This window comes from Athene cunicularia (assembly GCF_003259725.1).
Source record: "Athene cunicularia isolate RWA chromosome 2 unlocalized genomic scaffold, athCun1 chr2_part1, whole genome shotgun sequence".
Classification (NCBI taxonomy): Eukaryota; Metazoa; Chordata; class Aves; order Strigiformes; family Strigidae; genus Athene; species Athene cunicularia.
In genome coordinates, this window is record NW_020799095.1 from 112259869 (window position 1) to 112281748 (window position 21880).

Genomic DNA, 21880 nt, shown 5'->3' on the forward strand with positions numbered 1-21880 from the left:
CTGTTAAGGCCTCCTGCAGCACTGATTACAACTCTTAAAACTTGGACCTTATAGTTTATGAGACTTTTGTCCTCTATTCCACTGTTGTCTGAATTATTTTTCCTTTAATTCATTCCTTCTGGGGCTTTGATCCTTCCACTCCTATTCAGACACAAGGCAAGAGCTTCTCAAGGGTATTATGTGCTGCTCAAAACCACTGAAAGTTCAGCAGGGCAGGCCATGTATAATTTCATTTAGGCTCAAACAGAACACAAAACTTCAGAAGCCTGTTCCAGTTGTAAATTTTATTCTAAAGGTGTCTTCTATACATTGTTTTATATAGAGAAATAAATATGAAAGGCCTATACAAATATGAACATTTGAAGAGTACCAACACTGCCCTTCATTTTTTTTTTTATACTCATCTTTCAATACTTAAAAGGGACAAAACTGCATCAAACAGCCCACATATTTAGTAAAATAATTTTTTTAAAAAAATCTCAGATCACAAATTCATTCATGTCTAACAAACCTTTTAGACTGAGTTTTGTTTTACATATACTCAATACGCAACCTCAACACAAAATATGTTCAGCTGCCTTTGAGAATTTCACAATATAGACTGATGCATATTTTCCTCACAATGGACAGTAAAAACAAAGCCATACTTAATACTCCAATGTAAGAATTTGGCATTATCGCTTTTAATGACATTGTGTTAACATGATATTTTTTTATAACATTCTGATAAATTAAAAAGAACACAATCTTGCCTTCAAATAAAACCCAAGCCATTTAAAAAAACCCTTCAGAATGGGCATTTGCTTTTATATAATATGATTCTTCCCCAAGTTTAAAAGATTTAATTCAACACCACATAAAATGCTTTTGATATAAAATAACATCATAAAGATAAGCTTTTTGCAAACCATAATTTATAGACTCTTTCCCATAAAGTGATATTTTTCTAACATAGAGCTTCATCCATATTCACTTATGTGATCTCACTAATTTACACATTGAAAAGAGTATAAAGCAAAGCATGTGCTTAAATAGTGGAAGGAATGGGTACTAAATTAAATACAACTGCTCTTTCTAAAGTTGGGGTTTTTTTCTTGTTTTGGGTTATTTTAAAGGTCAAACCTGAACAATACTGAAAGGAGATGACATAATATAGCAAAAACCTCTTTTGTCTTTCCTTAGGGAATTTGTCCTCATCCCAAAACTAGAGAGGTCCCAGATGTTAATTTAAGAATGGTAGATTAAACTTGCTGGCAATCAGAAGAAATATTTCAGATATTTCCTATTTTGACAATAAAAGCATAGGCTTTAGTTCAGAAAAAAAAAAAATACTGTAAGTGCACGAAAGCCCAATCCTGCAACCCTTTCCTGTTCATTCAATTATTTTCACTTAAGGAAAGCATATAGGATTTCCCCCTCACCCCCGATTTAGTAACTTACGTAAATAACCATGTTTGAAGAATATGGATGTTTAACAGTTTACACATATACTAGACTTAAAGAGTATTTGGGAAAGTCTATCCTGCTTTTCAAAAGAACTGCTACTTTTAAAAGGAGTGTTGTACTATTTTTTTTCTTTCCTGCCAAATAAACCTTTATGAGCTCATTACTAAAACAATACTCTCATATCCACTTAAAGTTCAAATGCTTGGCTAATTCTTTTAAAGGAAAATTTGCAGATTGACTGAGAAGTATACAGGACAAGTTTCTACTCAAGGGCAGATATCCAAAATGGCTTGGCATAGCAGCTGTATTGTAGGGCATCGGAGTGGTTTCCATAACAAACTTCCCGGGTTCACTGCAGTTCTCTAATCAATTTTGACTCCTCTAAACTTCTTCTGAGCTCACCCAGTAAAACTAAACACCATAGGTTTTGCAGGCATAGCTGGAGGTTCTGCAGGCCACAGAATATGTTTTCCAGCAGGGTGAGAGTAACAACCAAAAGAAAGCTTTCATAAATGCTGAACAGCATTAATCTGGCCTGTAAAATCTAGTTACAGAGATGATGATCAAGACAGTAAGACTCTAGCTCTAACATTCAGGTTAAAGAGCAACCAGGGGGTAGTGGGGATGGGAAGAATAAAACAAACAAACAAGAGACCATGTTCATAAACACTTGCAGTGTCATTTTTTGAAAAAAACACCTTCAACGTAGGAATGCATTTATCAAAAACTAAGCTTTGCCCCATCATGGATTATTTGAAGTATGGGTTCCTGAGCTTGATACTGGACAGGGGGAAGGGCAAGGGCAAGTGTCTTAAATTACACAGCAGTATCATTAGGACCATATTTAAAACCTATCATTAGAAGAATGAATAAATTACAAACATGACTTTAAGAATATTGTAACTAAATAGTCGTTTATTCAGAAGACCTTAATCTTCTTTCTTTTGTGTTTGAAATCGTTCCATTAAAGCCCTAAATATATTTCCTGGTATTTTCTGATGTTTTTCTATTAGAGCTTGGAGTGCTGCTTTCGTCTGTATGGAAAGAGAAAAGGTTTTGGTCAGATTAAGTCATCTTTATATTGTTCATACATTAACACAATTTCTAGGCTTTTTTTCATCCTTTCAAAATGTTGCAGAACTACTGCAAGTTCAAACTAATATTTTCCCATGTTTAAGCCCACAGGAGTTTTTGTGGCATCGCTGCCAAGAAGTAGACCAATAAACTAGTATCTTTTATCTCTGGTAGCTGTGTTCACAAGCTCTATTAGTGATACGCAATAGTAAAATGACAATGGAGTAAATTAATGAAGAGACCTAGATCTATAAAGCATGTCAGCACCTGTACACTGTACTGCAACTCAGAAACTTCTGCCTATGCCCAGGTTTGCATCAGTAACACTCTCCCAGTATGCAAGAGCCAAGAGCTTTGCTTCTACACATGCTCGGAAGCAACACTGGAACAACACAACTGTGTCTCAGCACGTTTGGCTCGTACAAAGTAATTATCCCAGCACCCAAGTCCCCTAAAGGATCTGGTCCTGTAAAGCACACTTAGACCATATCTAAAATACTGCATATGACAGCAGCATTCACTTTGACTCAAAAATGCAGAAGTTAATAGCAACCCTTCTTATTATATAAAAGCTCTTCGGGGAAAACATTCAAAACCAGAGCAATATGCAAAATCTATGGTGAGGACATGCCGTAACCTTCCTATTCTGCCTAGAGAAGCACAGGCAGCTGAATTCTTAAGGCCAGAGACAGAACTGAGAGCCATTTGCCTTTGTAAACCAGTGGTCAGCAAGGGGAAACGTGATTCTTGGTACAGCTCCCACTGTTTATATGAAGTGGCCTCTCCTGTTTAACATCTTTATTGATGATCTAGATGAGGGGATCGAGTGCACCCTCAGTGAGTTTGCAGATGACACCAGGTTGGGTGGGAGTGTTTATCTGCTCGAGGGCAGGGAGGCTCTGCAGAGAGACCTGGACAGGCTGGAGCCATGGGCTGAGCCCAACTGGAGGAGTTTCAATCAGGCCAAATGCCGGGGGCTGCACTTGGGCCACAACAACCCCCAGCAGGGCTACAGGCTTGGGGAGGAGTGGCTAGAGAGCTGCCAGTCAGAGAGGGACCTGGGGATGCTGATTGACAGCCGGCTGAACAGGAGCCAGCAGTGTGCCCAGGGGGCCAAGAAGGCCAATGGCATCCTGGCTTGTGTCAGCAATAGCGTGGCCAGCAGGGACAGGGAAGGGATCTGACCCCTGTACTCGGCACTGGTGAGGCCGCCCCTCGATTCCTGTGTTCAGTTTTGGGCACCTCAATACAAAAAGGACATTGAATGACTTGAGCGTGTCTGAAGAAGGGCAACGAAGCTGGTGCAGGATCTGGAGCACGGGTCGTACGGGGAGCGGCTGAGGGAACTGGGGGTGTTTAGTCTGGAGAAGAGGAGGCTGAGGGGAGACCTCATCGCCCTCTACAGCTACCTGAAAGGAGGGTGCAGAGAGCTGGGGATGAGTCTCTTTAACCAAGTAATAAGCGATAGGACAAGAGGGAATGGCCTCAAATTGTGCCAGGGAAGGTTTAGACTGGATATTAGGAAGCATTTCTTTCCAGAACGGGTTGTTAGGTGTTGGAATGGGCTGCCCAGGGAGGTGGTGGAGTCCCCATCCCTGGAGGTGTTTAAAAGTAGAGTCAGCATAGCACTGAGGGATATGGTGTAGTTGGGAACTGTCAGTGTTAGGTTAATGGTTGGACTGGATGATCTTCAAGGTCTTTTCCAACCTAGACGATTCTGTCATTCTGATTCTGTAATTGTTAAGCCCTGGAAGAAGGTTTCTGCCCACATCCCTTTATAGATGTAGTCTTAAGTGTCTCTACAGATATAAAATTTCTATTAGGTAAAAAAAATTGAGCTTATTTTTAATTAATTTCATTGGGAAAATGCATACTGTGCCATAGGCCAAAATATGATATACAACTTTAAAATCACTCTAACTAGGATTCTAGGGGATTCATATTCTAGAGCCCTTATCTAGCAGAATTTGCACTTAAGCCAGAAGCAAGTGAGGGTTGGCACAAATGTAGATGCCAAAGCATGTTTGAAAGTCATTTTAACAGACATTCTCTCCTGAAAGCAAACAGTTCTGAAGTCCTAGCAGACTGAACCCCCAAAAGAAACAATCAGTTTTCCATAACCAGGGCATAAGAAAATGCAGATGAACATTTTAAGATATCATTTTGCAGAGATCTAATCAGAAGGTAAACAGATGAGGAGAGATAACTGAAATGACACCTGCATGGTCAAGGAGAAAAATGTCTTTCTCTCAAGTGAAGTTTTGAGAATGCTAAAAGTGACCATCTGTAGAGCTTTCAGAAATGGCTATTTCAGCTCCCACCATCTGACTGCTCCATCACTTAACTGTTTTATGTCTCTGCACTGTGAAATCTATTAATAAACTGAATGAACATGAGGACCTGACAATCCTTGCTATAAACCACCTAAATCTGAACTAGGGGAACATTCAGAAGTTAATTTGTTGGGTGAGAAGCTAGATGAAACAGAAATGGAAACACATTGTATAAAGCAGTGAAATGATTTACCTTATTTTTTAATGGTATGGAATTTCAATAGTTTGTAACACAGATGTGCTATATTTGAAAGGCTTCATTAGTATCTTTCTGAAAAGACCAAGAACCAGAACAATTTCTGTGGGTGAAGTGCTTATGTCTTTATCAACCCAGGGCAGTCTTATCTGACTGGATTGCTTCAGTCCCTGAAGCAAATATAGAGTGTAGTATTGACTTTAAAAGGCCTAGAACATCTGCAAGGTGTAGTAATAAAAAGACAACATTTAAGAAGGGCATTCAGTTAAGTAAGTTCAAAGCTTACCATGATTCCACCAACTTGTGTAACTAGCCCCGAGGCAGAAACCACTTGATAAGAATATTCCAGTGTTTTCTATCACAACAGTGAATATATTAAATATATACATATATATCTATCTTACCTTTGCAGTCAGTTCCTCAGCAGTTACATTTGGTTCATATGGAATGGGTTCTCCAATAAATGTACGAAGCTTAACTGGAAATCCACCATACATAGGAACTACTGGCAACCTAATACGTTCATATAGTGACCTAAATATTTCTAATGTGAAAAAATTTAGGGGGAAAGGGGAAAGCAGCAGAAAGAGAGGGAGGGTGGGAAGGAGAGAAAGAGAAAAAGAGAGACTGAGATTATTCTGTAAATTTTTTTTCCCAGTAAGTCTTAAAACTAGAACTGTCTTGTCAAGTAATCCAACCCCTGACCCAGATTCTCAAACAATGTGTCATCTCAAGTGCTATTCTACCCTTAACTTTCATTTCCTAAAAGCTGTGTTAATGCTAACATCAGACCTGTTTCAACCCTAACGGTGTGAAATCTCTCCTCCAAAGAGTAGCTGCAAAGAGAAGGAAGAAGAAGAGAAAAATCCAGTAGCTGTCTCTCTGCAGAGGAAGGGAATGCTACACAATACAGGTTACAGTTCAGCTAATTTTACAGGTTAGCATAAGAAACTAGTACTGGAAGACTATTCTGTTCGGTACTGCTGAGGTCTAGAGTATCAGAAATAGTCTTATCTGTCTAAAGGCCAAGCATGCTAAAAGACTGAATTGCTCTTTCAGATCACGCACTGGTTGCAGTGAAACAGCATGAAGAGAGAGAAAAAACAGCTATTTCTATCAGCTCTAAGAGGACACATCTTTCCCACATGCCACCTTCCAAGCATCTAGCCCAAATGCAACCAGAAAAATTCCTTGCAGAATGGGTGCTAATATTCTCTCTCTCAATTTTAGACAAGAAATTTCTTTGAGGTGTGGGCACACGAAAATCCTTACTGACCAAGATATGGAATTTTCTGTATACAACCTGTAAGAACAAAGAATATTCCAAAACTATTGAAACTAGAGTAATGTCTCCAGTGATCAACAGAATTCAATTCCTCTAGCACCTCTGCTGTAGAATATAAGTAGCATGAATGATTTTGGCTTAAATTTCTGCTTGTCTGGGAAGATTCTCCTGAACACAGCACCAATTAATTGCTGTTTATTTTTGTACAACCTGACGAACGTGTGAATTATTCTGTGTGTCTAAATCGGATGCCTTGGCTTTCTCTGTGCAATATATAGCTTTTAATCAGAGGGGGAGAGAAACACAATTGGTTTGTCTGCAATCCTCTGATGAAGTTGATGATGCCATACTTGAGGCAGAACATGCAGCATGGAGAAGACTGTTCAGGCCCTTTCTGCTAGATAGTAAATTGGAGAATATAAAAAAAGGCGGGTTAACACTAGCAGATCAGCAGAGATGTGGGCATCTAATCATCGCAGAAGTGATGGAGGCATACCTCCATCTATTCATGTGCTGGCTCCAAGTCCCACAAAGATGAGGAAAGAGAGCAGGTAAATGCAAGGTTCTGTGAAGAACCACTGATCTAGTGCTGAATAGTAAAACAACTACAGATTAACTATATTTCAAACTATTCAAAGGTTAAGTACAGGTAAAGGTGTAAGCACAGAGTTTTAGGAGTACGTTTAAAGAAATTACATGTCAGTTGCAAACCCCTGTGGTACTTTGCTTCTTAACAGACAGAAAACCTAGAGTTGGCCTAGAAGATATAAGCAGAGAAAAAAAGTGCTCTAAATCTATCTGCCTTTTTCTGGCTCCTTTCTTCTACTGCTTCTGTGAAGGCACACTGTCATGTGGAGAATAACTTGGATGAGCCAGTACCACATCTAATGCTGATATTAAATCCTCATATCATCTCTGAACTTTACTGGAGAACAAAGCTCCAGAAATAATGCTGCGTCAAATCTCAAATTTATATGGGGATTATTTCTACAGAGATAAGCTGAACACATATGGAAAAATAAACTACAAAAAAATAGAAAATATCTTACTTATTCCTCCTAATGTCCTAATGCCTTCTCGAACATTTTGTGTAAACATAGGAATGATGGGCTAGGAGGGAAAAAAAAATAAAGAATTTAATGAAGATAGCACTATCTAAAAAAATTCTACCTCACTTAAATCCAACATGTAAATCAATTTCAGAAGTGTTTCTCAGACAAGGACATATAGAGCGCAAAACAAGTATTCTTAAATTCTTCTGCAAACGTCTGCTATAAGGTTTCAAGCTGGAGAATACCATGAAACTTCAGTATCATTGTTATAGCAAGTCCATTTTCCTCAAAACAGTCCAGGATTTCATAACTTATGGAACATTTAAGCCTCCCCTCAAATAGCAGCATTTGCACAGTTGTGACTTAAACGATTAAACGTCTTACCTAATTTGTAGTTATGCTCAAAGGGAAGAATTCACAGGATTGTGACCCTAAACTCATCTGCTATGCTGATTGTATTACTTCACATATGATGGCTCATATTCAATACATGTCCATGATTTATTTCTGCTGATGAATATTTGGAACGGTGTTGAATATTTCAAGTTTTTATTGCTGTGTTTGAACTTGCAAACAGCTGTCGGGGGTTGACTACTACATAAAGCTTTTTAATATCACTCTATAGTGTGTACTCACTGCACGTAGCATCCATACAGACCTCTTCATGGGATTTTCAAACGTTCAGATTTTTTTTTTTTTTTATTATTACAAGCATGGAGATGAGCTAGTAAATGAAACTTTTCAGACAGGTATCAAGTTTGGGGTTTTGGAGACCGGGGCAGGGTGGGAAGAGTCTGTAAATAATCCAGTGCAACTATAGAGAATGCAAAGAAATACAGTTGGCTAAACCAAATGGTAACAAACTTCTTTTTATTTTGGAATCATCTTATTTGGAACATCTTACTTTTGACATAGAGGTAGAGATTTTTATATGTACCAAGTTGATTTATATGACAAAAATTCTGGCAAACTGCTGAAATGAGACAACTTCAGGAAGTTGAAATTCCCAGTTTTAGACACATTTTTCTTTCCATGAGGAGTTCTGCTCACTATTAAAGGTGACTTAAAGGTAATCTTTAATCTAAAGAGATTTTCCCCACTTTCAGCTTGCCTAGGACACTATTCCTTTTCTACTGCACCTCTCAGGGTTTTTTTTGAAGAGGGGGATGAACATGCAAGACCTGTGTGAGTGCATAAAGGGAACTAAACACACATTTGATAAAATAAATGTTATTAGTACAACCATCACTGAATCCCAAGTATGGCCTTTCATATGCTATTACAATACATTAGTAAAATCTAAACCTGTCCAAAATATCCTGTTTAAACAGTATTATTTTCCTCTTGAGAAAAGTGACATACACTTAAAATTGGGTCTTTAAAGCACTATATTTCTGTGTAAAATCAGAGATTTAACTAGTCTCTCTTTAACAGTACCTAAATATAAAACTCTTGGTGTGAGACTTCCCTTCAAATTAGGTATATGCAGACCTATGGACATATGCACACATCTTTCAAGTACAAATATAGACTGAGAGGGACTCTGAAATGATTATTAAAATAGTTACAATTCAAATATATCATACACTTATGCACCTTCCAATAATTACCTGTTGCTGACCAAGAACAATGTTATATATTAGAACTGAAGAGTTAGTTCACACTAGTGAACAGCATCTCCTGCTGCTGCTGTATGCCCCAGGCATTCCTTACTACCATAAAATGCCAATACAGTACATATTGCCAGTGAGACTATACTGTGTTGGGTCACAGGATACTTGAGCAATACTGGAAACAGAAATGTTGATGCACAGTTGCTTCTGAACCATTCTGATCAGGGGTTGGGCCATCACAATCCTGACCAGGTATGTGCAAAACAGCACAAGCTTGTAATGTAGAAACTATCCTAGATTTCACCTCTCATCCTTTTAAACTCTGGATTTTCTGACCACACTATTCTTAGCTGACTCCAAAGCCTTCTTGAAATGTAGACATGAGAGCAAGCAGACCACACTCACAACATTCACCAATGTAACACCAAATATATAATAATCAAAACAGCTCTCCCTGGAAGAAAGTACTAATAAGTTAGTATTCTTTGTTTCTCTTCTGTGATCTGTCATACTTACCACTTTTGCATCAATGGCTACCTGAGCAAAGCCCTTCCGATTACCCCAGATAATTGTATACATTTCATCACTAAAGAGTGCTTCCCGAACTCCACCTGGGGCAATGGCTATCAGGTAGCCCTTCTTCAGAGCTGTGACACATTCTTCTTTTGGTCCATGCATAACTCCATGTACATCAAGCAATATTTTAAAACCTGTAGAGTAAGATAATATTGAGAAATTGTTAATTCATACTACCACTGAGTACAGATTCCCAACACAGAACAGAATGGCTAAAACTTACTTGTTTAATAGCCTGTAACCCCGAATCAAAGATGTTTCTAGAGAGACTGAAGCATTAAGTCCTGAATGAATTTTAAGTCCTTATGAATTTTGGTCTAAGATGAGTATTTAGGGTTTTCAGTGGCTTTTTTGTCATAGTAAAGCCAGGTGCTATCTCACAATCAGGACTAAACTGGAAAAAACTGGCAAGCAGTCTGTGACATGTGTCCCTTCAAAGGAGTTGTCAAGTTGGCCCCAGGACACTGGCTCTTTGCTCAAGCTCTACTTTTCAAATGTAGTACAGTCCTAATAAAGGGCAACAAGAGAAAATACCAGCAAATTGTTGTGATTGGCAAACAAAGAGCAGTCTGTGCAGAAAAAGCAGACTGACAAAGAAAGTGCAGCATTCTCTGTGTTACAGATCACTGCAGGAATTGACTCCCTGGTTCAGTCTGTGAGTACCTGGACAGCTTTCACACAGAGTCATCGTGAAAGCCTGGATTTGGTATATTCATCTACGGCTAAGATTTTTCATTTACTGAATTTTTTAACTGTAAAGTTATGTAAACTCCTCATATCAACTTGAATTTGAAATGTCATACTGACCCGACTTTTCAAGAACAGCAAAACATCCAAAATTTGCTTACAAGCACCAAATGGGCACGTATCTGATCTATTTAGCCAACTAGTCTAATGTGAAAGAACATAACTAGCATAAACCTCCATTTGCAGGAAATCAATCATGTTCACCTGGTTCAATAAATCTTAAATTTATACAGTATTTATGAATACTGCATACCAAAATAGGAACTTTAGATGACTGAGCAGTATGGGAAAGATTATTTCTCTTTAAGTTTCCCACTGAGGCAAACAACCTTATCAGTCATAGACAAGGACACAGAACTGATCTAGTGAAGTTTGGCCCTGAATAACAGATCTTAATTTTTAACAGATTAACAAATGAATAGTTGTTACTATGAACACACATTTGTTACATACATGCACGCACACACACACACACAAGTGTTCAAATATAACTAAGAGGACAGAGATCTGTCTTCTCTTACAGCCCACATACTAAGGTCTTGGGGAAGGAGAACATGAGACAGCATATCATTAGTTTAGTCTTGACTAAACTCTGATTTCTAACTAGTCTTTGTAGGTGGTGCGAGTATAATTACTCCTCATTTATATTTATCTATACACAATCAGGATCTGTCTATAAACATGACAACAGAACACAAGCTGCCTTACATCTGTCTCATTCTGCTGTGCCTGCCTTGCACACTGCTGACAACCTGTAATTTGTAATACAGAATAGCAGTGGGGTCTTCACAAGTCTTCACAAAATTTCTCAGCTGTATTTCCCCTCTTGACTTCTAGTATAAGTCTTGTATTCTGAGCTATATCTCACAGCCTAGCCGGCGGGTCACAGGTTACTATCAATACCACTAATCCAGCAGCACAGAGGAAGAACCTGGCTCTATTGGAACAGCAGAGAGACAGGAAATAGTGCAGTGGCCCTGAAGGGACAACCAAGGTACGCTGTGCCCAAGGCAATGATCATCATGGAGTCAAAAGAAACACTAGGGTAGTACCTGGCTAATGCATTAAAGTGTCCAAGAATCTATTTTTCCACTTTAAACAATAAACACCTCTCAAAACTATCACAACATGGGGTTTTTGTCTTCCAGAGCAATAAGGGATGCTAACTTTTTCCAAATACCAAGTCCAATATTAATTTTATTCCACAGTTCAATCTGAACTCTGCCCTTTGCCCCAGAACACTTTTCCTGTTTTCTACAACACTGTGCCCCTACTGATGTTTGAAAGGGGAGAGTACCCAGTAATGCATTTAACATTTATCTCAATAAGTGCTCTCTATATATTTCTCTAACTTAGCCCCAGTGACTGTAATATAGGGGCTGTCAGCTACCTGGTAGCAAGATGGCAAGGATGTAATCTTTTTCCTGCGGTTGACCTTTAGGATCAAAGAGGAATAATTTTTGACCACTAAATCCAACCTTACACAATTGTAGGTAACTATGCTAGGTAATACGTATGTTACGTAGGTAACGTGTATCTGCAGAACATCTAGTCCACAAGACACTCTGCAACACCTTGTGTATGTAACAGACAGGAAGGCACAACTCCTTTCCTCCAGGGCATTACAGGAGAGGGACTGTCTTAGATGCCTAAAATAGCAGGCAACCTTTTAAAGAGGAGTTCCAGATGACACTGGGAAGCAGACATGGCCTGTACTATATAGGAGAGGGTGATGGAGAAGAACACAAGTGTAATCTCAGTCCTCACTGCACTCTTTGAGAAAAGATTTTCTCTTAATTCAACCTCAGAAAAATCAATTGATTCCTGAGCATTACACAGCTAAGAATCTAAAAGAACCAGAATCCATTGGAATGTGGGGGATGGGGTTTTTTTTTTCATGACTTATTTGAAAGAAAACAGAATAAAAGAAGTCACAGGACCACATTTCATATGCTTCTGCCCCAAAATGCAAGCAACAGAAGCATACATAGTATCGATACAGTATAAACTGAGACAATGAAATAATTTTCTTTTGCACTGATGTGAAAGAAAGATGCATTAGGCAATGTTCAATAGGAATCTCCTGATATCTATAGAACTCCTATTAGGTTAGATTCCCTTCCATAAGTTATCAAGCTGTATCTTTCAAGACTAAGCAGTAGGGAGAGGCACATTTGACCCCTTGCTCATGCATCCCTTAGGAGGCAAAGCAACATTTTACAAACACACTCCAGTTAACTGCAGTTAATCCAGGACAGCAGTACCCAACACAGAGGATGCAATGAGCCTGCACACTGGCAACTGCATACTGGCATGGACCTGAGATTCAGATTCATGGGACAAGACATTCCTCACAGCTATTCATAGTAGATTCAATAACCATAAATACAGAAGGACCATTAAATCATCTAATCTAAGTGTGTCTAACAGCCTACAGACTCCTCAAACAAACCCCTCACCCACCTCTTCATTTTCCTGCATTGAGCATAATGACTTTTGGTTAACTAAAACATCTCCTGAAAAGGCAACCAATTTAATCTGAAGACTTAATCAAGATCTTAGTACTAGGATAATATTACAGCGGTCTTTCTGGTTTGACTCACAAGAGAAGTTGCATCTATCTGGGTTGCCAGTCATAGATTATTGTGCAGATTTTGAAACATTATCTGGGCTCTTTGGGTTTATCTTCCCTGAATAGCCTTAATTCATTCACAGAACCAGAGAATTATGTAGTTTGGAAGGGACCTTTGAAGGTCATCTAGGCCAACCTCCCACTCAAAGCAGGTCCAACTATATTAGGCTGCTCAGGGCCTCACCCTTCAGAGTTTTGAAAATCCCAGGAATGGAGATTCCCCAACTTATCCAGGCAATCTGTTCAAGTGTCTGATCACCCTCATGGTAAAATACCTTTCCACACACCTAATCTAAATTTCCTGTGTTGTAACTTGTCTCTGTTGCTTCTCATTCTATTGCTGGGCACCTGTGAGAAGAGTGTGACTTGCTCTTCTCTGCACCCTCCCGTTAGGTCACTGAAGACAGCAATATCTTCCCCCACTATTGCCTGGTACAGACCAAACAAATCCAGTTCTCTCAGCCTCTCCTCAAACACTGTGTGCTCCAGGCCCCCATCATCCACTGAACACACTCTAGTGTGTCAATATCTGTCTCTTACTAGGAAGTCCAAAACTGGATACCATGTTGTGAGATATGCTGGCACAGGTACCAAAACAAGAGAAAAAAACCTCTTCACCCAACCTGCTAGCTGCACGCCTGCTAAAAAAAAAAAAATAAAAATGTCAGCACGCAGTTCATCTTTGCTGCAAGGGCACACCACTGACTCACGATCAACTTGTCCTCTAGGATGCCAAAGTCTTTTCCTGCAAAGCCACCTTCTACCCAGGGTACTGTTGCATGGGATTGCTTCATCCTAGATGCACAACTACATTTGCCTATGCTGAACTTTGTGATGTTTCTGCCAGTTCATTTTTGTGAAGGCATTCTGAATACCAGCTCTAACCCCCAGTGTATCAACTGCTCTCTCACTCTGATATCGTCAGTGAATTTCCCATGAGCATGCTCCAAGCCCTCATGCAGGTGTGCAATAAAAACATTAGGCAGCACTAGTCCCCGTATCAGTCCCTGAAGAATGCCAGTAGAAACCAGCTGTTAGTTAGACATCGTACTGCTGAACCCGATTCATTGAGACCAGCCATTCAGCCAGATACCTCTGCAGTGCTACTAAATGATATCTGGAGCACTCATAAGTATACTTACATTTAGAACCTTATTTTAAAGCATAAATGAAGAAAACCACAATAATCTCCCATTTGATAAACAACTGCGCATAAGTATTAATAGATACAATATGGAGCTAAATCTAAATTACAAAATAAGTTACATTAGTCAGCTGTATGAAAAAGATTTGATAACTGACAAATCCTACTCTTGGCGAAAGCAGTTGTAGAGGCAAAGCCATACTGTTATCAATATGAAGAAGTTTAGTTTTCCGGGATTAAGGCTGAAATAAAACTATACTGGCAAAAGGGAGAGTTTTCTGATACAAGCTGTTTCTGCTAAAAGCATCAGTAGACTACAGAACACTATTGTGAATTCACAAAATTAATTACGAGGGTTTAAGTCATAAACCGAACTTGAGAAAAGAACTGCATACTACTGTATTTCACACACACACACAAACCAAACCATTCAAGTGGTTTCACAAATCAGCAGTATTTCTCACTAGGCTGTCCAGCCAAAATCTTGCCCTAAACTTATTTTGCATTTTCTTCATGCTTCACCTGATGTTTCACACAAACTTGTTGGACACTCCTACAGCTTCTCTCCAAAAAAGATTCTATTTAGAACTGCCTTCCTGGGGACAGGCTCCACTGCCCACCATACTAAACTGGGTGAGACATAAAAATACATCATCTCCACAGACTAATATTGTCAACTTCAAGGGCACTGCTTCTGAACAGTTTATTTCTTAATTACGTTATACTGCTCATTCTACTTATAACAAAATGAGAAACATCTTCTTGAAGTCTTTGCTACTGATTAATACAGATACAACTCTTTCTCCTATGATCTCCTTCTCTTTGTTTCTAAACACCCTAGAGTCATTGTAAGGTGTTGCCCAGCCAGGAGTATGACCCATCCTTTCAGAGGCCAGTCTCAAACTCATTCATGTTTGTAAAGAACACATTAGAGATAGCTGTGCTTCAACACTTTCACTAAATTTGTCTGAAAGTCTGTTCTGAAAGCTGTGTTCCTGTGGCACAATATTTATTAATTACACCTAAAAAAAATAAATTTAGAGTTCTCAAACTGATTGTTTATAATGCAGTATGTTACCTGGCAATCTAAAGACGAAATGATCAGCTACTACGTGGCAGTATCTCTTCCTTTGTATAAGAAGTCTAGCCATGAAGTAGACATAGTCAGCAGGAGTAGCTCCATGATAAAACACAATAAGCCCTGGTCCTTCAGGAATATTTTCAGCACCATGAAGCTCATAACCTGTCAGGAGTTAAAGGCACAACAGATGTCAAAGTCTGATACAATTCTATCCAAAGAAACTACCTTGTGGCAAGTTGGCAAACTGAAACCAATAGGTATTGAGAAGTTGTAGGAGCAAAGTGACTGCTAAAAAGTCAAGAGGTGACTTGCAGTATTTACTAAGTTGCTTTCACAGGAAACAGAAGTTTCATTAAAGCAAAAGAGTCACATTTAAGAAAGAAAAACAACGAAACACACACCCCGGAAACAAAACACCCAGTCTCACTGTCATGAGCTATATAATTTTTCCTTACTTTTTCAGTTCACTGTCTTCAAGGCTGCAGAAGGCTCTGAATCAATCATTCAAGATAAATCACAATAAGGACTGCACAGAAGTGGTGAAACAACTATTTCAAGCTGTTATTTACATTTCAAAGTTCATTGCCACCAGTAACTGTTGAAGAAGATTTGATATGACAACATCCATTTACATGTGTCCTTTTACTCCAGGGTATGAAGCTTATCTTTGTTATTTCTCTCAATTATACTTGCTCCATTTTCCCATCACTAACTACTAAAAGCTATTTGGACCTTTATATGCTTAATTCAAACATACATCAACACACACAAGTTTGCTACTGAACTTATATCTCTAATTAAGTTAACAGAGCAGAATATGTTCAGTTACAGAAAGTATCAAAACACATCAGTATAAAACATTTCAGTTAATATTGAGCAGTATTGTTACAGTAGCTTTTGTGTGGATTTTTTTTTTTTTTAAAGCAAACAAAAACCAACAAAAACCCAAACCCTGTCACTTCTTCCAAAGTTAGTCAGGTCTGCAATTCCTATACTATTAAATCCTGATTTAATTCTGAAGATACTCTTGGCTCTTCTCCCTCTATTTTACTTTTATAGCTGTGAAGCTGCAACATATTGGAAACATATCATCTGTACCATCCCAAGGGACCACTAACTGTGCTCCATGGCAGCCAGTCATAGCCAGAATGATACCTACATCTAGCATTTGCATAATATATGTAAAGTTACAGGTATCACACACCGGTTTTGGATTTTGGTCTTGGTGGTTTTGGTTGGGGGGTTGTTTTTTTGGTTTGGGGTTTTTTTTTCCAGTCCTGTGAGATTTCAGGATGACAAATTCTTCCCATGATATATTAATCAAGTGAGGGTAAAAAATAACCACAAAACATTTCATTCTTTAGCAAGAGAAGTCTATAGAGAACATAGAAGCAGCTGGCAGGACAGAAAAAAAGTCACAATGGTCAATAACAGACTGAATAAGAATCTTTTCTGCACAAATAAAAAGTTAGACCTTATAAAAAGTTACTGAGGATGAAAGAAGCCAAGGCCTTAAAAAAATCATTTTCTTATGAAAAAAAAGTAAATAGCTTTTTATTGTGAAGTGAGCATTTTAAGCTCTTTGATGTAGCTGTTGATTTTGATCTAGTGTACTTTCCTAGATTTGAAAGTTACATCTTAGTCTTACAAAGCCTATCTGATACAGCCGCTGCACCATCTGGTTATCAATGCCTTGAAAACCCGCTTCCCTTTGACTAGAGAACAAATAGAGATGATTTTCAAGACGGATTTGTTCTTTATGTAAATTGCTCTTAAACGTCTCTTTCTCCTTTAGCTGCATCTAGACAGAATGGTTCTGAAAGAGGCTTATGATTTCCTTAGAAAGTAAAGCCAAATCATTTATTAAGTCTGTCTTTATAAAAGAAATAAGAGTAAAAGGACAAGGAACAGAGCCCTTAGTTTTGACATTCAAGTAGCAAAAGTAGTTGTCAAAAATACACAGAAAATTTAAAAAGTAGGGTTCTGTAACACTTCTGGGCTCTAAAGTCAATTTGAAGTAGCAACAAGTGAGTGAACTGACACTAAGTGCTCCTTTCCGCCATCATTTGGCATTACATAAAAGACTGGTTAAGTGCAATTCAATTATGCTAACATGCTGACATACTAGCTATCAGGGAACTGGCATTTAACTTTCAGTGTTCATATATCGATGCTTAAATAATATAGTTAATTGATCTAATTTTTAACATAGGTCCTTCTGGAATGAGGAAACCCAAGAGTAGTTATAGAAAGTAAAAATAAGACAGAAATTAAACCATTTTTTAAAATTGCGTATATCATATATTCAACTGGATGAAAGATCTCATTTTGTAGCAGCAAAGGACTAAGTGTATAAGACACAAATTTTTACATCCAAAAAAAGTCTCAGTGGTTCTTTTTCCCTCCAAGCACCACTGGCAATCATTGATCAAACAGGAAAAAAAAAAATGGCCTGAATTTTAGATTCCATGCAACAGCAACAACAATCAGATATATATTGATAATTATGAAAGGTAAACCAGGAATAAGAGCTTCAACAGTTTTTAATGAGAGGTCAGATCTCACTTACCATGCCATATTCTTCCATGTCCATCCCATAGGGTAGCCAACATTTGTTTTGCACCATCCCAAAAATCATTGGAATAAGCTTCCTTTAGTTCATTCTTCCTTTTATAAATATGAAGAAGGAGAATGGAAACATAGAAGAGGATGACAATAACTCCCGGAAGTAGAAAAACTACTGCGAGTGGAAAAAGCACCCATAAAAGGTAGACTGCATAACTCAGATAATCTTCAATATGCTCCACGCCAGTCCATTCTCCCAGAATGTAAGTCAGGCAGGTTAAGTAGGACATAGGAATTGGTCCTGCAGTACAGGATTCATTTCCACCTATCATCTCCTGTTTAATTTAAAAATAAAGGCAGATGAATAAATCCCCAAAAAGGTAGACCTGCTTATACTGTTTAATCATACAAAAAAAAAAAACCCTTCTGATGCATTTTATTCATATACTGTTTACCCCACATCACAGCAGCAAAACGTTTACTTGATTTTTTCAGTCCTTTTCTTTCATGTAGTCAAAATGCTGACAGTTCTGATGAAGAAAGTTAGTGCAATTCCTTAATGTCAGGCTAAGATTTTATCTCATTAAAAACTGTTCAACTTATGCAGATCCAGAATATTTATACTGTTACCAATATCAATTTATACTGTATTTTCAATTTTCAGAAAGCTGTATGTATTAGTCTAATTTATTGTTCTATACAATACCCAGTACACTCAAAACCTTCTCCCAAGCACTTATTACAACAGGCAATAGCACAATCTCAACTTCAGTGGTATTAAAAAAAACTTAATGATCAATCCCACTATTCACAAGCATACAATGATTCAGCAAAAAGACGGTCTCAAATAAGCAAGTCTCACTCCTGTAGAGACCTTTAACTGTACCTGGAAATTTACAGATAGTGAAACACCAAGTTCCAGGGAGACAGCAGAAAGGACAAGGAAAAAAGATTGAAAAAAGTCTTCTAAAAGTTTTAGCTGATCTGGCTTTACTGTGTCTATATATAAGAATCTCTCTTCTCCAGTGCCAGCTCTTAAGAAGTTTCAGGGCTAGGAGATGATATTTCAGGCTTTCTATAAACTCTGGTGCAATGTTTTTTTCTTAGCTTTGTACGAATTAGGGAAAAACTTGCTATTCACTTCATCTTACAAACATGAGACAACAGGTATGCTTGGCTATCTTAGCTACAGTTCTAGAACAACATAAATAATACTTGGGGGGAAAGTTATCCTAGATTGGAATAAAGTTTTGGTCAAGGCTTGAAGCAGTTGTTAGTCAGGACCAAGAAGAAAAACATGTTGCAAGTATAATGTAGAGTTGTAGAGAGAAACAGATTAAGAACAATAATTTCTGAAAGACTCTAAGCTTGGGGTTTTGTCAGGTTTTTTTATTAAAATGTGACTTAAAGCATATATGATTGCAGAGTTCCTATGCCTAGACAGATACATGTTTCCTTTACTCCTCCTCTTGTTTTTACAAGCAACGAGTGAAATGCATAATATAATTTTGCTAATACTATCAGAACCCCAATAACAATGAAAACTACAAAGCAGATCAGTTCTACTCCACATTTGCTGAGATGTTGAAATGTGTACTAGAACAGAGATCATCTCACTTATTTCCTTTCCTCCCATTCTGATAAAGCAAGGATGTTCCTTTTCCTTTTGTTTTGAAATTGGTCTCTACCCACATTTCTCAAGATAACTCCTATCAACAAGAAGAAAGCTAATCTCATGACAAGGACTTTGCTCCCATGATCCATGCCTGTTCCACTAATTCAGGCTTACAACATTTTTCTCCTCGGCATGTTCTTGAGAGCAATGTGACAAGCAGCTCATTTCTCTTCACCAATGTATAAACACGTAGCATTAGTGACATGCACTTTACTGATTTCATGCATGTGTGTTTGGGATGCGAATTATAGGGAAAGGACAGAAGAAAGAGAGCACGTGTGGGAGAGCAAGAGAAAGCCCTTTCTCATTCCAGATACCAGAGCCGAACTCCAGAACCTGTCAGGCAGCAAACACCCACAGCAAGTACAAGAAACACAACTTGTGAGACCAAGTAGGATTTAGGAGTAGCATTCAACACTACCACTATTGTTACACCTGCATTTCTCCAGTAGTTTCACCTATTAGCTAGAGAACAATATGGTGCATCGGTTATGGCACATTTTTCAAATCTCAAGAGGTGATGACATAGCTTTAATAAAGATTACTGAAGTTATACTTTCCCACCTATTATATTTTCTATTATTTATGGCTTTCTCCAGACACAAAGTGCTCAAGTGAATTTAAAATCCTGTCCACAGGTCAGCCTTGCAAAGTATTCCTTGTATTTTTGCCTGTAATGTTAGATGTAATACCTCAGATGCAATTACTGTGGTTTTATAAATTTACTTGCATATCCATGCACTAACCTGTAATAGAAATTAAAATCTGACACCTTTGCTTCCAGCTGCAGAGCTTAACATCTAAAGCACTGCCTTCTCTTAGGAACAGTCAACTGTACTCTGAACAACGTTGTTTCCTCATCTTGAGGAGAATCACAGAATAATTTATATTGGCAAGACTCATTGGACAGCACTTGTACAACTCTTGCTAAGGAGTTAGATCAGGTTGCTCAGGGCTGTGTATTATCTCAGGGAGGTTTGTATTATCTACATGAATGGAGATCCCACTGCTTCTCTGGGGCCCCTAATCCTGTGCCTGACCACCCTTATGGTAAAAAAGTCTTACTGTACTTAGAATTCCCCTTGATGCAATTTGTGCTTGTTGCCTCCTCTGCCTTTGCTGAGAAGAGTCAGCCTCTCCCCTCTCTATAACCACTCATTAAGAGCAGCAATAAGATCCCTTTTAAGCCCTCCCTTCTTCAGGCTAAACACACACAGCTCCCTTCGCCTGTCCACACACTCCATATGCTCCAGCCACCCAACAATGCCAGTGGTCCTTCTCTGAACCCCTTCCAGTACACTGGCATCTTTTTTGTGTTGTGGGGCTCTAAACTGGACTTGTAGTCTCAAAAGTGCTGAAAAGAGGGTAACAAATACCTCCACAATTTAAGGGCTAAGGCTTTGCTAACATAGCCCAAAATGCAGACAGCCATCCTCACTCATACTTGATATCCACCAGATCAAGGCCTTCTCCAGGCCTTGATCTCCTGTAATTTTGCTCCCCCTGTAACAAGTCCAGTATTTGTTCTGATCACACATGGTACATCCACAAAAATAGTCTTGTATCCAAGCCCAAGTGTGATTTACATTACCATCACAGTGAACACGCTGCCAAAGGCAATGGCAGTGAAGAAGGGAAGACAGATTCTGTCTCCGTGATCAAAAAAGCACAGGATGCTCCACACTAAATAAAGGTCCAACATAGTTCATATATGCTACTAATGGATAATGTAATTTTGGTCTGATCCAACTTTAGAGCTGACTGTTCTATAACTGCCCAGAGCAGTTAAAATTACAAGATAAAGCACACTGTATTCTAGAAACACCAGCTATGTCACTCTGGACCCCATTCAAACAAAGACTATCCTGCCCTCCTTATCAGAGGTTTTCTGACATCTGCCACCATCCAAACCTAAAAACTACAATGGGGTAGAGAACTAAGTCTTACCCTTAACCAACTTACACACTGAATCGCTCTGCAATATGAGCATACCTTTAAAGGACTTCTTATTTCAACCAACATCACCAACACATTTCCTGTTGTGCAGTTCAAACTCAGTATTTTTAATTTGTCTGACTTCCTAATAGAGCACCTTATATATATTTTCACTAGATGAAAGAGATGCAATTTCTCATTTGACTAATGACAGTGTACGCTGACTTATGCTTATGCGTAAGGCTTTATGTTGACAGTGAAATGGAAACAAGGTTAACATACAATTCCTTTCACTGAGTTCTAGCATATGACCCAGAAAAGTCCTTAGCTAAACTACAACAGTGGTCTTCAGCTGTAGTCAGCAGAGACAGGGTTCACCGAGACCCTATTGATCATGCTGGAAGAAGCAATTATGGAAAGCAACTTACAGCGCTGTAAGCCACACACAGCATGATTTCAGCATGTATATGAAATGTGTAAGTGGAACCTCTGGAGAACACACCAGTATCTCCACAAATACTAGAGA

At 38.5% G+C, this 21880-nt stretch overlaps 1 protein-coding gene across 1 annotated transcript; it reads right to left on the reverse strand.

Moving 5' to 3' along the window:
* Positions 1 to 265: 265 nt before the first annotated feature.
* On the reverse strand, positions 266 to 21880 carry TMEM68 (transmembrane protein 68). The gene is made up of 7 exons (XM_026842674.1): positions 21857 to 21880; positions 17749 to 18079; positions 15177 to 15341; positions 9516 to 9709; positions 7384 to 7444; positions 5454 to 5593; positions 266 to 2480 (listed from the first exon to the last, which is right to left on the reverse strand). Exons 2-7 carry the CDS (start codon positions 18074 to 18076, stop codon positions 2376 to 2378), a joined length of 993 nt encoding a protein of 330 aa, XP_026698475.1. The 5' UTR covers positions 18077 to 18079; positions 21857 to 21880; the 3' UTR covers positions 266 to 2375.